This window comes from Callospermophilus lateralis, chromosome 1 (genome assembly GCF_048772815.1).
Source record: "Callospermophilus lateralis isolate mCalLat2 chromosome 1, mCalLat2.hap1, whole genome shotgun sequence".
Lineage (NCBI taxonomy): Eukaryota > Metazoa > Chordata > Mammalia > Rodentia > Sciuridae > Callospermophilus > Callospermophilus lateralis.
In genome coordinates this window covers 221,115,864-221,128,630 of record NC_135305.1, presented here as the reverse complement: position 1 = coordinate 221,128,630, position 12,767 = coordinate 221,115,864, and the positions used below count along the sequence as shown (strand labels likewise).

At 55.2% G+C, this 12,767-nt stretch overlaps 3 protein-coding genes and 1 long non-coding RNA gene across 4 annotated transcripts; 2 read left to right on the top strand and 2 right to left on the bottom strand.

Moving 5' to 3' along the window:
• The first annotated feature begins 368 nt into the window (after nucleotides 1-368).
• On the top strand, nucleotides 369-5,361 carry Clpp (caseinolytic mitochondrial matrix peptidase proteolytic subunit). Its single transcript, XM_076850777.1, has 6 exons — nucleotides 369-594; nucleotides 681-752; nucleotides 1,197-1,293; nucleotides 2,170-2,357; nucleotides 3,489-3,594; nucleotides 5,003-5,361. Exons 1-6 carry the CDS (start codon nucleotides 409-411, stop codon nucleotides 5,170-5,172), a joined length of 819 nt encoding a protein of 272 aa, XP_076706892.1. The 5' UTR covers nucleotides 369-408; the 3' UTR covers nucleotides 5,173-5,361.
• A 10-nt stretch (nucleotides 5,362-5,371) lies between these two features.
• Nucleotides 5,372-9,392, bottom strand: LOC143395432 (uncharacterized). The gene is made up of 3 exons (XR_013090770.1): nucleotides 9,266-9,392; nucleotides 6,893-6,963; nucleotides 5,372-5,506 (listed from the first exon to the last, which is right to left on the bottom strand). It is a non-coding gene; the product is annotated as an uncharacterized LOC143395432 (long non-coding RNA).
• Nucleotides 9,393-9,584: 192 nt separating this feature from the next.
• On the top strand, nucleotides 9,585-11,268 carry Alkbh7 (alkB homolog 7). The gene is made up of 4 exons (XM_076871923.1): nucleotides 9,585-9,835; nucleotides 10,501-10,674; nucleotides 10,762-10,886; nucleotides 11,045-11,268. The coding sequence occupies exons 1-4, from the start codon at nucleotides 9,632-9,634 to the stop codon at nucleotides 11,205-11,207; spliced, it is 666 nt and encodes a 221-aa protein (XP_076728038.1). The 5' UTR covers nucleotides 9,585-9,631; the 3' UTR covers nucleotides 11,208-11,268.
• Nucleotides 11,269-11,524: 256 nt separating this feature from the next.
• Pspn (persephin) lies at nucleotides 11,525-12,085 on the bottom strand. Its single transcript, XM_076871908.1, has 2 exons — nucleotides 11,929-12,085; nucleotides 11,525-11,844 (listed from the first exon to the last, which is right to left on the bottom strand). The coding sequence occupies exons 1-2, from the start codon at nucleotides 12,083-12,085 to the stop codon at nucleotides 11,525-11,527; spliced, it is 477 nt and encodes a 158-aa protein (XP_076728023.1).
• Between the last annotated feature and the right edge of the window lie 682 nt (nucleotides 12,086-12,767).

Below are 12,767 nucleotides of genomic sequence, written 5' to 3'. Positions count from 1 at the left end.
CAGCACAAAAATATAAATACAATTAAGATACTGTGTCCATCTACAACTAAAAAATATTTTTTAAAAAATAGATGGGGTTATCTCAGGGGAAGTTCACCCTACCAGGCTGGAAGTTCTCCCAGGCCCCAGCCCAGGCTGAGTCCTCTCTAGGACGCCACTTCCAAGATGAGCTGTGAGCACGCTGGAGCTAATTTTTTAAACATAAGAGCACAAAATTGACGAACTGGTCGGGACACAGCAGCTGGAGAACTTCTACTCCCTCCGCCGGCCCCTCCCCTTAGGCCCCGCCCCACGACGTCCGCCCAGCCTCCCGGAAGTGGGGGCCTGGTGAGCATGCGCCGCGGGCGCAGAGCACGCCGGGAGTCGTAGTTCCGCCGGAGAACGGAAGCCGAGGAGGACTGCGGCGGCATGTGGCCCCGAATGCTGGCGGTGGAGGCCTGGGTGGCGGCAGGCAAGTGCCGGGCGCTGGGGCCTCGCCTCGCCGCTCGCTTCCCCGCGCAGCGCACCCCCGGGAGCGGCCTGGCCCTGCGGCGGAGCTTGCACGCGACGGCGGCCCGGGCTGTCCCGCTCATCCCCATCGTGGTGGAGCAGACGGTACCGCGGCCCGGCGGGGACACGGCCCCGGGGCCGGGGGTGGGGTCGCCGGCCGCCTGACCCCTCACCCCGTCCTTCTCTCCCAGGGTCGCGGCGAGCGCGCCTACGACATCTACTCGCGGCTCCTGCGGGAGCGCATCGTGTGCGTCATGGGCCCGGTGAGCGCCCTCCCTCGCAGCCCCCACCTCGGCCCGGCCTTTCCTCCGCGGCTCCGCCCCGTCCCTTCCCCGCCTCCCCGGGAGCCCCTCCGGTCCTCAGCCCCGCCTGCTCCCGCCCATTCCTGCAGCCCTCAGCTCCTCCCCTCCGGCTCTCCGAAGACCTCCTTGACAGCTTTGAGTCCACTCTTCATTCCCAGGCTCTAGTCCCCGTCCCCAACCATGCTGACTTCTTCCCTTACCGTGTCCTGAGCCCCCTAACAATCCCCTCCCTTCTTCCAAACTCCCTGGAGTCCTACCACTCCCATCCCCTTCCTGAGCCCTCTTATTTGGGCTTTGACCCTTCTCCCTGGTTCTCTGACCCATACCCAGTGTCCCCGCCAACTCTCTCCCTAAAAATTCTCTCCCACCCCAATCTGGGGACACCCCTGCCCTCTCCACCTGCAGATTGATGACAGTGTGGCCAGCCTGGTAATCGCTCAGCTGCTCTTCCTGCAATCTGAGAGCAACAAGAAGCCCATCCACATGTACATCAATAGCCCTGGTGAGCAGGGCTTGCCCTGGGTGCTGGGGTCACTCCTCTGGAGACATTCAGTGACTTGGGACAACATCTGTGGCCCAGGATGTCCTTTCTTTTTATTTATTTTTTTTTTTTTGGTACTGGGGATTGAACCCAGGGCCTTGTGCATGCAAGGCAAGCACTCTACCCACTGGGCTATATCCCCAGCCCCTACCAGGATGTCCTTTCTGTGGGGAAAAGGTACAGAGCTTTCTTTGGAATCCAAACAGGCCTCGACACCGCCAAAAGTTGCCTGTTGCTTGCTTTTAAGTTTAGGATCACCAGCCAGCCACTGATGGTCGCCCCTAGGTTGTGGTCTTTTTAATTCCACACAGTTTTACCAACTTGATGTGGTCCACAGTTGAGAATTTTAGATTTTGTCTCTTCCCAACAAAAAAAGAATAGCCATTTGGATTGAGCACTTACTATGCCAGTCTTTTGTGAAGTACTTGACGCATACTGAAGCTGTGGAGATCATTCCTCTCCTCACCACAGCCCTACATGGCGGCTACTGTTTAGTACTCTCTATCTAGGAGAAGAGACTGAGTAACTTACTGAAGACCAGAGAGATGAAGTCCAAGGAAGTGGGCCTTTCTCTTAACCACTGCTCTCTTGCATTTTCTAGTTTCTCTTAAAGATTTGGTCGATCTGCCCCCTTGAGTCTCACTTGTGCATGTAACAGCAGACACTGACTCTCCTTTCTTCAGGTCTGCTTCACCTTTTGTGGTCACCTCCCCACCCCTGGGGACATTTTCATTTGTGCCCTTGCTTTAAAGGGCTGCCTCTTAGCCCTCTGCAGTGCTAGGGGTGACTGAGAGAAGGGGGGGTGGTACAGCCCCTCACTTGTGCCCCTGTCTGCAGGTGGTGTGGTGACCGCGGGCCTGGCCATCTATGACACGATGCAGTACATTCTGAACCCCATCTGCACGTGGTGCGTGGGTCAGGCCGCCAGCATGGGCTCCCTGCTGCTTGCCGCCGGCAGCCCTGGCATGCGCCACTCACTCCCCAACTCCCGCATTATGATCCACCAGCCCTCAGGGGGTGCCCGGGTGAGTGCCAGCCCCTACGAGCCACCCTTGGGATGCAGATGGAGGTTTAGACAGGAGTGACTGGGCAGAAATTGGGTGTGTGGGTGTTATTTATTTTTCATGTTTTGGTGGTGCTGGGGCCTGAACCCCGGGCCCTGCGCATGCCGTGCTAGAGCTCCACCCTGAGCTGCCTGGGCTCGAAGCAGTGTTTTCATCTCATCATGATTCAGGTATGGTGAGGCCAACAGTCAGGAGACAGCTGTCACTGTACAGATAGCTTGTTACTCCAGGAGAAGAGGGCACAGCACACATGCCATGTAGGAGGCACCAGGGTGTGTGGGAGGCCATGGTGGTGTCTGTGGGAAGGGACGGGCCAGGCAGGGTAAGCAGGCTCAGCACTGGCTAACTGGAATCAGCTCAGCGGGCTCTGGCATGGGAGCCATCCCTGGGGGTTTGGTACCTGGCCCTGGGGGATTAGGGAAGGGTGACAGTGGCTGGGGGAGTGAAAGCCCAGCAAGGGGGACTGCTGGGGTGTGGGCCCTGGACTGGTAGGTTTCCATCTGAAGCTGCACTCAAAGGTGAGCTGTTTGCCATCTCACCCCAGGGGAGGCTGTTCCTACCTGTTTACAAGGCCCCGATGCAGAAAATAAGAAAATATAGTTAACAGCAGAAAAAGAAAAAAAAAAAGGTGAGAAGATTAAGCTGGAAGTGTAGGTCTGAGGTAGTGTGTGTGCTTACCATGCACCAGGCCCTGGATTCCATCCCAGCGTGGCAAAAATGCAAACAATAAATAATACAAATAGGGCTGGGACTGTGGCTCAGTGGTTGAGTCTCCTAGTGACTCAGTGGTAGTCTCACCTAGCATGCATGAGGCACTGGGTGCGATCCTCAGCACCACATAAATGTAAAATAAAAATATTATGGCCACCTAAAACTAAAATAATAAATATTAAAAGAACAACAATAAAGAAAAAGAGCCAGTACCAGCGGGAGGCCTTGCTGGTGGTGTCAGGATGCAGTGGGGTGCTGGGGGGGGCTTGCCTGGAAACTGGAAACCTAAGGGCGGGTGCTCTCCCTGCCTCCAGTCTCCCCAGGAGGGGTGGACTCTAATTCTGGCCTCCACCCTCTGGCTCCCCTTGGGCCATCCCTCAGGGCCAAGCCACAGACATTGCCATACAGGCAGAGGAGATTATGAAGCTCAAGAAACAGCTGTACAACATCTACGCCAAGCACACCAAGCAGAGCCTGCAAGTGATTGGTGAGCGCCCAGGGCTGGCCGGCCACTCCCTATATCACACACCAGCGTGGTTGCCCTTGTGGCTAAAAGCCAGGGCTCTCCCACCTTGGTCTTGTGGGTCTTCATCCTGGGCACCGTGGCGTACGGAGCAGCATCCCCGGCCTCCACCCATTCTTGCCCATTGTCTCCTTCCCTTGTGACAACCAAGAATGTCTCTAAGGGCTGGGTGTGGCTCAGTGGCAGAGCATTTGTCTAGCATGTGCGAGGCCCTGGGCTCCATCCCCCGCCCTGCAAATTACAACATAGTAGAGAGGCAGGCTAAAATCCCGGCGAGATGCCGTGTCGATGCTAGAATGGCTAAGACATAAAACACGACCCAAACGCTGAGGATGTGCAGCGCAGGGGAGGTCATCCTTGAGTCGGGGTGGAGACATCTGACCCTCTGCAGAGCTGTGCAGACCAGGAGCTAAAGCTGAACACGCGAAAGGACTGTGTCCCACTCAGTGTGTGGCCGTGAACGGTGGTGGCACAGGGACGCTGGTGGTGATCCTTTGTAAGCCCCGCACTGGCTGCCAGCCGGTGACAGGTGCACTGTGGCGCCTGTTCAGCAGTTGAGTACCACACAGCAGTGAGCAGACAGTGTGGGCGACTCGGCCGTCTTGTGGAGGGGAGCAGTCACCACCACCACTCCCCAGCACGCACAGGCCCAGCTGCGCTGAGCTGTTAGGACAGGCTGCTTTGGGTGTGGGACGGGGGTGATGAGGATGGGTGTGGGGTGGACCCCGCAGGGTTTTGGGGTGCTGGCAGTGCTTCTCTTTTCATCTGGGTGCTAGTCAGGTGAGTACATTCAGTCTGAACTTCATCACACTGCCCATTGACAGTAGGTGCCCCTTCTTGGAAGTATATTATGCATCATCAAAAAAAAGATAAAAAAAAAAGAAAAATATTTGAAATAAGTATTTACTGATGGGGAGACAGAGGCACAAAGAACAGGAAGGCCAAGGTCACCCAGGGAACTGGCAAACGAGGCCCTGTCTTAGTTAGCCCAGGTGGCCATAACCAAATGCCATGGGCCTGGTGGCTTCAGCAACAGAAACTTATTTCCCAGGGTTCTGGAGGTTGAAAGTCCAAGGTCAAGGTCCAGCATGGTTGATTCCTGGGCAGGGTTCTCTTGGGTCACAGAGGCCGCCTTCTCCCTGTGTTCTCACCTGGTCTTTCCTCTGCCCTCTGGGAGTGTCTTCCTCTTCTATAAAGGCACTGCTCCCCTCCTGGGAACCCCGCCCTCTGGAGTCACTAACTCCCCCACCTCCCCAGACCCCAACTTCAGACTGCGTCCCCTGGAGGTTGAAACTTTGAGATGAATTTGGGGAGGCCACAACCTGGCCCATGACTCTGTTCTTACTGTGTTCTGCATCCTGTTCCCGGCCAGAATCTGCCATGGAGAGGGACCGCTACATGAGCCCCATGGAGGCCCAGGAGTTTGGCATCCTAGACAAGGTACTGGTCCACCCACCGCAGGATGGTGAAGATGAGCCAGAGCTGGTGCAGAAAGAGCCTGTGGCGACACCGACAGACCCTTCCGCCCCAGCCAGCACCTGAAAGCCAGGGCTCCCCTCCAGGGCAGCACCAAGGGCCTGGGCCAGCCAGACCCTAAGGCTGCACCCTGCTCACCTCTGACTGCTGAGCCTGGTGGAGCCCCTTGAGGAACTTTGGATTTGGGGGTGCCTTGACAGGCAGGGCAGTCTGGCTGCGACACTGTGATTTTAAATTAAATCTTTCTGTACTTTGTTCTGTGTCTGAGGCACCTTTGCTCACTGCCACATGATGTTGGGCTTGCATGTGCATGTCACCAGGCCTCTTCTTCTTTTCCCTGACCCCAGTCTCTGACCAGCCCTTTCTTCGGCAAACTCCTGAGCACAACCTATGATCCAGGCTGTGAAGAAAACCCAAAAAGCCAGCATCAATGAACTCACATTCTTGGAGAAAAGGTAGACAATTAAAAGGAGAGAAGGAGGTGTGTAGATTTGTGTGAGAGTAACATTTCCTACATGGGATGGTCCCAGAAGGCCTTGCCAAGAAGGTGACATTTGAGCCAAGACCTGAAGGAATCAAGGGAAGCATTCATATTGATATCCTAGGAAAGAAGTCCAGGCAGAGAGCACAGCCAGTGCAAAGGCCCTGTGGTAGTTCTGTGCCTGGCATGGGGAAGGAACCTCAAGGATGCCAGTGGCTGAAGGGGAGTGAAGAGATGAGACAAGACATGGAGGTATCTCAGGTGCCTTGGTGCACGCCTGTAATCCCATCAGCTCAGGAGGCTGAGGTGGGATAGTGAGTTGAAAGCCAGCCTCAGCAACAGTGAGGTGCTAAGCATTTCAGTGAGACCCTGTCTATAAATAAAATACAGAATAGGGTTGGGATGTGGCTCAGTGGTAGAGTGCTTGTCTCAGATGTGTGAGGCACTAGGTTCAATCAGCACCACATAAAAAATTAAACAGTAATTTTAAAACATCCTTTTAAATTAAAGTCACTCATCATTGAACTTAACTGAAATTCAAATCCAACTCAGTGTCCTGTATTTTATCAGGCAAAACTTTTCCAGAGTGAACCCACATGAGAAGCCAATATGAGGGATTTCTTGAAAGTTCGAGGTCACCTGCCCTGACCCAACCCGCATGTGGCTGCAGTCAGAGGAGTGTCCAGATCAAGTCTTCTGGACTCACTGGAGATCTTAGATTGCATGTTCCCCTCTCGAGCGGCCTCGCCATGTTGTCCAGGCTGGGTTCACATGGTCCTCCTGCCTCAGCCTCCTGAGCAGCCGGGAGGACTGGCGCAGGCCCCCACCCTGGGCTAGAGACAGCCTTGGTCCTTCCTGTCCTCAGTCCTCCTTTCTGGACAAGGAAATGCTTGCAGTTGCCAGGGCTGCTCAGATGGTGACATTCTCGAGTCCTCTGCTCATGTGTGGTCCCTCTTCACATAACCAGCTGCGTGTACTGTTGTTCTCATTCGAATCGTTCAGAGTTCCAAACATGAAAATACAGCATTATAGCATAATGTTCTCAAGGTTCTCCTGTTGGGACAGGTGCCAGGATTTTTGTCCTAATTGTAAAGGCTGAGTAATGTTCCATTGTGCAAAGAGGTGGCATTTTGTGTCTCCATTCCCACGTCGACTAAGAACACACATCCATGTCTGTCATCAGAGACTCAGGAGGCAGGAGGGTGGTAAGTTCCAGGTCAGCCCAACAACTCAGCAAGACCCTGCCTCAAGATAAAATAAAAGGGGCTGGGGGCTAGGGCTAGGGCTCAGAGGTACAGCACTTACCTAGTATGTGTGAGGCCCTGGGTTTGATCTCAGCACCAGAAAAAAAATGAAGATATTGTGTCCATCTATAACTAAAAAATGAATATTAAAAAGGGGGGCTGGGGATATGGCTCAGTGGTAGTGTTGCCGAGTTCCATCCCAGTACAGAAAGAAGGAAGGGAATATAAATCAACCTTTTTTCTGAACCCAGGGCCTCAAGCATGACAGGCATAGCGCTCTACCACCCAGCCACGCCCCAGCCCCAAATCAAGTACTTTTAAAAAATCTGTTCAGGGTTGGGCTGGGGCTCAGTGGTAGAGCGTTTGCCTAGCATGTGTGAGGCACTGGGTTCGATCCTCAGCACCACATATAAAAATAAATAAAATAAAAGTCTATTGACAACTCCAAAAAAAAATCTTTTTTTTTTTTTTGGAATAATGAGAGTCTTGCAGGAAGGTGTAATGATAGTGCAGGAGCTGGGGTGCTACTCGGTGGTAGAGCACATGCTTAGTGCGGACGAGGCCTGGGTTCAATCCCCAGCACCAAAAAGAAAAAAAGAGTAGAGCAGAGCAGTTCCAGTACCCTGTGTGCGGCTTCTCCAGTGGTGACATGTGACAGAACAATATTATTTCAAAACCAGGACATTGGCACTGATATGATCTGGAGCCTGCATTCATATTTCAACAGCTCTACAAACCTGGCTGAGGGTGTTGATCAATTTCATCATGCGTACAGATTTGTGTAACCAACACCGCAATTATGAAGCTTATACTTTTATTTAACAAAGGAAACTTTGGAAGCCTCCAGCAAAGGGAGAAGGACCGCCTGTGTAAAGGGTGAGGCCAAAGGAGGCACCTCCTGTGGCACAGTCTAGCTGGTCCCCAGGAGCTGAGGGGCTTTTTGTCCAACAGAGAGACTGTGTCAAGAAGCGTCAGACAAGCCAGGCGCGGTGGTGACGCCTGTAATCCCAGTGGCTCAAGAGGCTGAGGCAGGAGGATCACAAATTCAAAGCCAGCCTCAGCAACAGCAAGGTGTAAGCAACTCAAAAATTGTGGTATATATAAAATAAATTAAATAAAGGTCTATTGACAACTCCACAAAAGAAAAAATCAACTACTTTTTAAAAATCTGTTTAGGGCTGGGCTGGGGCTCAAGTGGTAGAGCGCTTGTCTAGCATGCGTGAGGCTCTGGGTTTTATCCCCAACACTACCCCCCCAAAAAAAGGATGGGGAATGATGGAAGGTTTGAGAAGAGGGATGAAAAGGATGCCGGCCCCCAGGAGCCATGGGTAGAGCTTAGCAACAACAGAAACTTGGGCGGGGGTGTGGCTGAGCAGTAGCCTATTCCTGAAGCTCTGGGTACAATCCTCAGTGCTGCGGAAAAGCAAAACAAAACTCCGGAACCCATTTATGATTTGGTATAATCCAGATGGAGATTAATGGTGGCTCCAATGGGGTGGCAGGAGGTAGTCAGACTCTGGATAGGATTTAAAGGCAGAGCTCACCAGAGAGATGTGAGAGTAGTCTGCAAACCAAGCTACTGGCCCAAAGCAGTTCCAAATGGGGAGATCTGTTAACTGAGGTGGGAAGCTGAGGGTGAGCAGCAGGAAATGTATTATGGTTGGTATCTGATTTGCCTCTCTGCATCCCAGGGTCAGGGTTGAAATGATGTAAAAGCCATCAGTGTACAGATGAAGTAGGTGTCCGACTAGAGCTGACTGTGGATTTGGCACTGTGGATGTTGCTGGTGGCCATAAATCAGAGCACTTTAGATGCTGTGGGGACCAAAAGCCAGGCTCACAGTGGATCCAGGAAAAATGAGAGGAAAACAGCAATACGTGTCTTTCAGGGATTTTAGTGTAAAGGGAACAGAGTCCAGGGTATGTAGCGGGAGGGAGAAACAGGGTTGTTTTTTAAAATCTGGAGGGTCGTGGTAATCTAAGGAATCTTTGAAAAACAACTACACTGCTACATTCAAACCTAAACAAAAATCAGTACTTCTCAAGGGGAAATGAATGACATCTGGCTTTGACCTTTCACAACTCCCTAACCGCAAACTTGGCCCCATCCCATAAACACTTTTTTTTTTGGGGGGGGAGGGGTTGCTGGGGATTGAACTCAGGGCACTCGACCACTGAGACACATCCCCAGCCCTATTTTGAATTTTATTTAGAGACAGCGTCTCACTCAGTTGCTTGGTACCTTGATGTCGCTGAGGCTGGCTTTGAACTCGCGATCCGCCTGCCTCAGCCTCCGGAGCTGATGGGATTACAGGCGTGCGTCCCGAGCCTGCTAGATTCCTACACCCTTCCTCTCACCCCGACCGAGCATACTCTGCACTTAACCTCTAGGCCTGCCTATCTCGGTAACCTTGACCCTGGCTCAATCCTCCTACCTTGAAAGCCAGGCCAGAACCTCTCTGGACCTTCCTACGAGATCCTGGCCAAGAACCAGCTCAGTTGGACCTTTTCCCATTGCCAATAAAAGAGGCGGGGCCGAGAAGCGGCGGCAGACGGACTCGCGCTACAGCCAATACAACCGAGCTACCGAGGTCGCCGGGCCGACAGCAGGGAGAGGAGGCGCCCTCAGGAGAGCCAATAGCTAGACAGGGCGAGGCAGCGGCAACCAATAGCCTTGAGCAAGAGGCGGGGCCGTGGGGAAAGCCAATCGCCGCAGGAGACTGGAGAGTACACAGCCAATGGCTCTAGGACGGGGGCGTTGCCCTGAACTCCGGTTTCCTCCGTGACCCGGCTCCAGGACCATGGCCGGGAGTGGGAGGTTGGCGCTGCGGACACTGCCGGGGTCGGGCTGGGTGCGGGGCTCGGGCCCGGCGGTGCTGAGACGCCTGCAGGACTCGGCCGTGGTGCAGCCCGGCTTTTTGAGCAAGGACGAGGAGGAGACGCTGAGCCGCGAGCTGGAGCCTGAGCTGCGCCGCCGCCGCTACGAATATGATCACTGGGACGCGGTGAGGCGGGCGGGGCCGGGGTCCGCGTCGGGGGCGGGGCCATATCTGGGCGGGGCTGCGGATAAGGGGCGGGGGATCACGCTGGGGGCGGGCCTAGAACAGGTTTGGGGTCTGAGGCTCGGGGCCCGAGACGGGAGTCCTGTGGAGATGGGGCGTTGCTGTGGGCGGGGGTGCGAATTTCTGCAGAGGGGTGGGACCTGGGGGATGGGAACCTGGGAACAGCAAGAGCTCTTTGGAAATGAGAGCCGGGTCCTAACTAGATCTGGAGCTAAGGGGTATTTGGGACCAAGGGTCAGAAATGGATATGGAGGAGGTGAGGGAGGGTCAGTTGTTGGGGGCAGACTAGGGTCTTGGGTGGGATCAGGTTGAGGGTGGAGACAGAAACAATGGATATTGGGATGGGGCTGGCGGCACTGGGGACCTGGAATTGGAGCCTAAGGTCAGATCTAGGTGGGGCCTGGGTTAGGGGGTTCCAGTATCAGTGAGACCCAGCTAAGGCCTTCATTGTGGCAGGGGCCAGGTTAGGGATGGGATTGTGAGTGGAGGGCAGGGATAAAGGTCATGCTGGGAAAAAACAATCCTTAGCTCTGGACTCTGTCCCTCTGTGCCTCAGTTTCCTTATTTTCACTGGGAACTCTCAGGCATGACCCAAGCCCTCTGTGCAGGCCATCCACGGCTTCCGGGAGACAGAGAAGTCGCGCTGGTCAGAGGCCAGCCGGGCCATCCTGCAGCGTGTGCAGTCATCTGCCTTTGACCCTGGCCAGACCCTGCTGTCCCGGGTGCACGTGCTAGACCTGGAACCTCAGGGCTACATCAAGCCCCACGTCGACAGTGTCAAGGTGGGCAGAAGCCAGCAGCTGGGAGTTCCCAGCTTGGGGTGGACAGGCCAGGCCTGAGTCTGACCACCACCATGCTGCCTCTTTCAGTTCTGTGGAGCCACCATCGCTGGCCTGTCCCTGCTGTCTCCCAGTGTCATGCGGCTTGTGCACACCCAGGAGCCAGGGCAGTGGCTGGAAATGTTGCTGGAGCCTGGTTCCCTCTATATCCTAAGGTGCATCCAGCCAAAGAGCCCCACCCCACCAGCGTCCTGCTCCTTCTCTCATTGGCCTTCACAGCAGAGACTGCCATTACCCCAGGGTGGGCCTGAGGGCTGCAGGGGGACTGGAACCCTGGTCTACCTAGAACTCATAGCCTTCTTTTCTCTTGCAGGGGCTCAGCCCGTTATGACTTCTCTCATGAGATTCTTCGGGATGAAGAGTCATTTTTTGGGGATCGGCGGATTCCACGGAGCCGACGCATCTCTGTGATCTGCCGCTCTCTCCCTGAGGGGCTGGGACCAGGGCAACCTGGACAGCCACCCCCAGCCTGCTGACCCCCAGGCCCATTCCTGTTTTACCCAGACTCTGGATTTGTGAATAAAGTTGGAGAAGGGACAGCAGCCTCCTTGCTGTGCTGTCTCCTGAGACTGACCCCTGCAGGGGAAGCTCAGGGCTGCCAGGTGGCAGTTAGGAGCATGCCGGCTTAGCACACAGTCACCAGGCCAGGGAAGCAGATTCTTTATTGTGCTCTTTGCCAGCTCCCAGCCCACCACCCCTTCTTGTCTTCTTGCTTCCAGGCTCCAATAAATAAGTGAGCCCAGCTCCTCCAGAGCTCCATGCCCAGCGAACCAGAGCTCTGGGCTGGGCACTCTCACCCACAGCTGCAGGCAGCTGCGGAGAGCTGGGGCAGCCGCTGCCAGCGGTGATGGTCATCAATGAAGGCCACATCAGCATAGCGGGTAGGCCGGCAGCAGGGCCCGCCAAAGGCTCTGCCCTGGCCCCGCAGTCGGGCCAGCGTCAGGCCATGCTGGGTGCGGGCTCCACGGGGGCAGCTGCCAGCACAGTAGCGAAAGGTGATCTTCTCCTCGGAGGCATAGCCCAGGCCCAGCTCCGCCACGGGTAAGGTCAGGCTCCACAGTTGGCAGGGGCTGGCTGGGGCTCGGCGTAAGCGAGCATGGGGGTGGTGAGTGTCTAGGGGAAAAAAGGGGCATGGTTTAGGGTCAGTTCTCAGCCTGAAGGAGCTGGGAAGTCACCTGGGGTCCCTGGGGTTCTTACCCAGTGGCGGCCTGCAGGTCCCTCCAGCATCTCTTGTCCACTCAGACAAGAACTCTTTCTCTGTCTCAGGAGCCCCCCGAGTGTCAGGACTCCGGCCGACGCCCAGCTGTAGTGATAGGAGCAGCAGAAAGCCAAGCAGGACTCTCCCCGTGGCCATTGTGTCAGGCAGGTCCTGAGGCTGGGGAGCCCTGTGCCTTGAATTTATCCCTTGCCTGCCTGGCAGGGAAATAACCTCTTCCTCGCCTGCGTCCTGCACAGCTGGTCCCCTAGTCCTCAGCTCTAGGCGTCAGTTCCCTCTGCCCCGCATTCGTCCTTCTAAGAGTTAAGGGCGCACCCCCACCCCACCCCATCCAGACATTCCACAGACCCATTTCCAACATCCCCGTCACCCCCTGATTTACGAGTCCTGCTGGAAGCCAGGCCTGAGCCCAGTGTGGACAACCAGTGTCCCCCCTGCCCCTGCTGTCTAGTTCAGGAACCCCCATGTGAGTGCTGGGAAGGCGGCTTGGCAGGTGGTCAGGTCAAGGGACTCTCCCAGCATGGCTTCCTCCTGAAGGATTAAGACATCATGCCCCTGTCTCCGGGCCTGGCTCAGCCAGCATCAAAACAGGAAAAGGGAGAGGCTGGGGATGGCCAAGCATGGGACATGGGGCAGGGATTCCTGTCTTGGAAGGAAACCTGAGGGCCCAACTGCAGCCCTATCCTGGGACCTGAGAGCCTCAGCCAAGGGGAGCTAGACTTCCAGGTCCAAGGTGAAGCCAGCAGTAAGTCATGGCGAGGCGTGGGTTCTGGTGGCCTTCACACCCATGGGACCCTGGTGTGAGTGTTCCGTGTTTAAT

Excerpts from the sequence above, each read along its gene's own strand:
- Clpp (XM_076850777.1), top strand. The coding sequence starts at position 409 with ATGTGGCCCCGAATGCTGGCGGTGGAGGCCTGGGTGGCGGCAGGCAAG. Across the intron at positions 753-1,196 it reads TCGTGTGCGTCATGGGCCCG|ATTGATGACAGTGTGGCCAG; the intron begins GTGAGCGCCCTC and ends CTCCACCTGCAG. Across the intron at positions 3,595-5,002 it reads GCAGAGCCTGCAAGTGATTG|AATCTGCCATGGAGAGGGAC; the intron begins GTGAGCGCCCAG and ends GTTCCCGGCCAG.
- Pspn (XM_076871908.1), bottom strand. The coding sequence starts at position 12,085 with ATGGCCACGGGGAGAGTCCTGCTTGGCTTTCTGCTGCTCCTATCACTA. Across the intron at positions 11,845-11,928 it reads GACCTGCAGGCCGCCACTGG|ACACTCACCACCCCCATGCT; the intron begins GTAAGAACCCCA and ends TTTTTCCCCTAG.
- Alkbh7 (XM_076871923.1), top strand. The coding sequence starts at position 9,632 with ATGGCCGGGAGTGGGAGGTTGGCGCTGCGGACACTGCCGGGGTCGGGC. Across the intron at positions 10,675-10,761 it reads CCCACGTCGACAGTGTCAAG|TTCTGTGGAGCCACCATCGC; the intron begins GTGGGCAGAAGC and ends TGCCTCTTTCAG. Across the intron at positions 10,887-11,044 it reads GGTTCCCTCTATATCCTAAG|GGGCTCAGCCCGTTATGACT; the intron begins GTGCATCCAGCC and ends TTTCTCTTGCAG.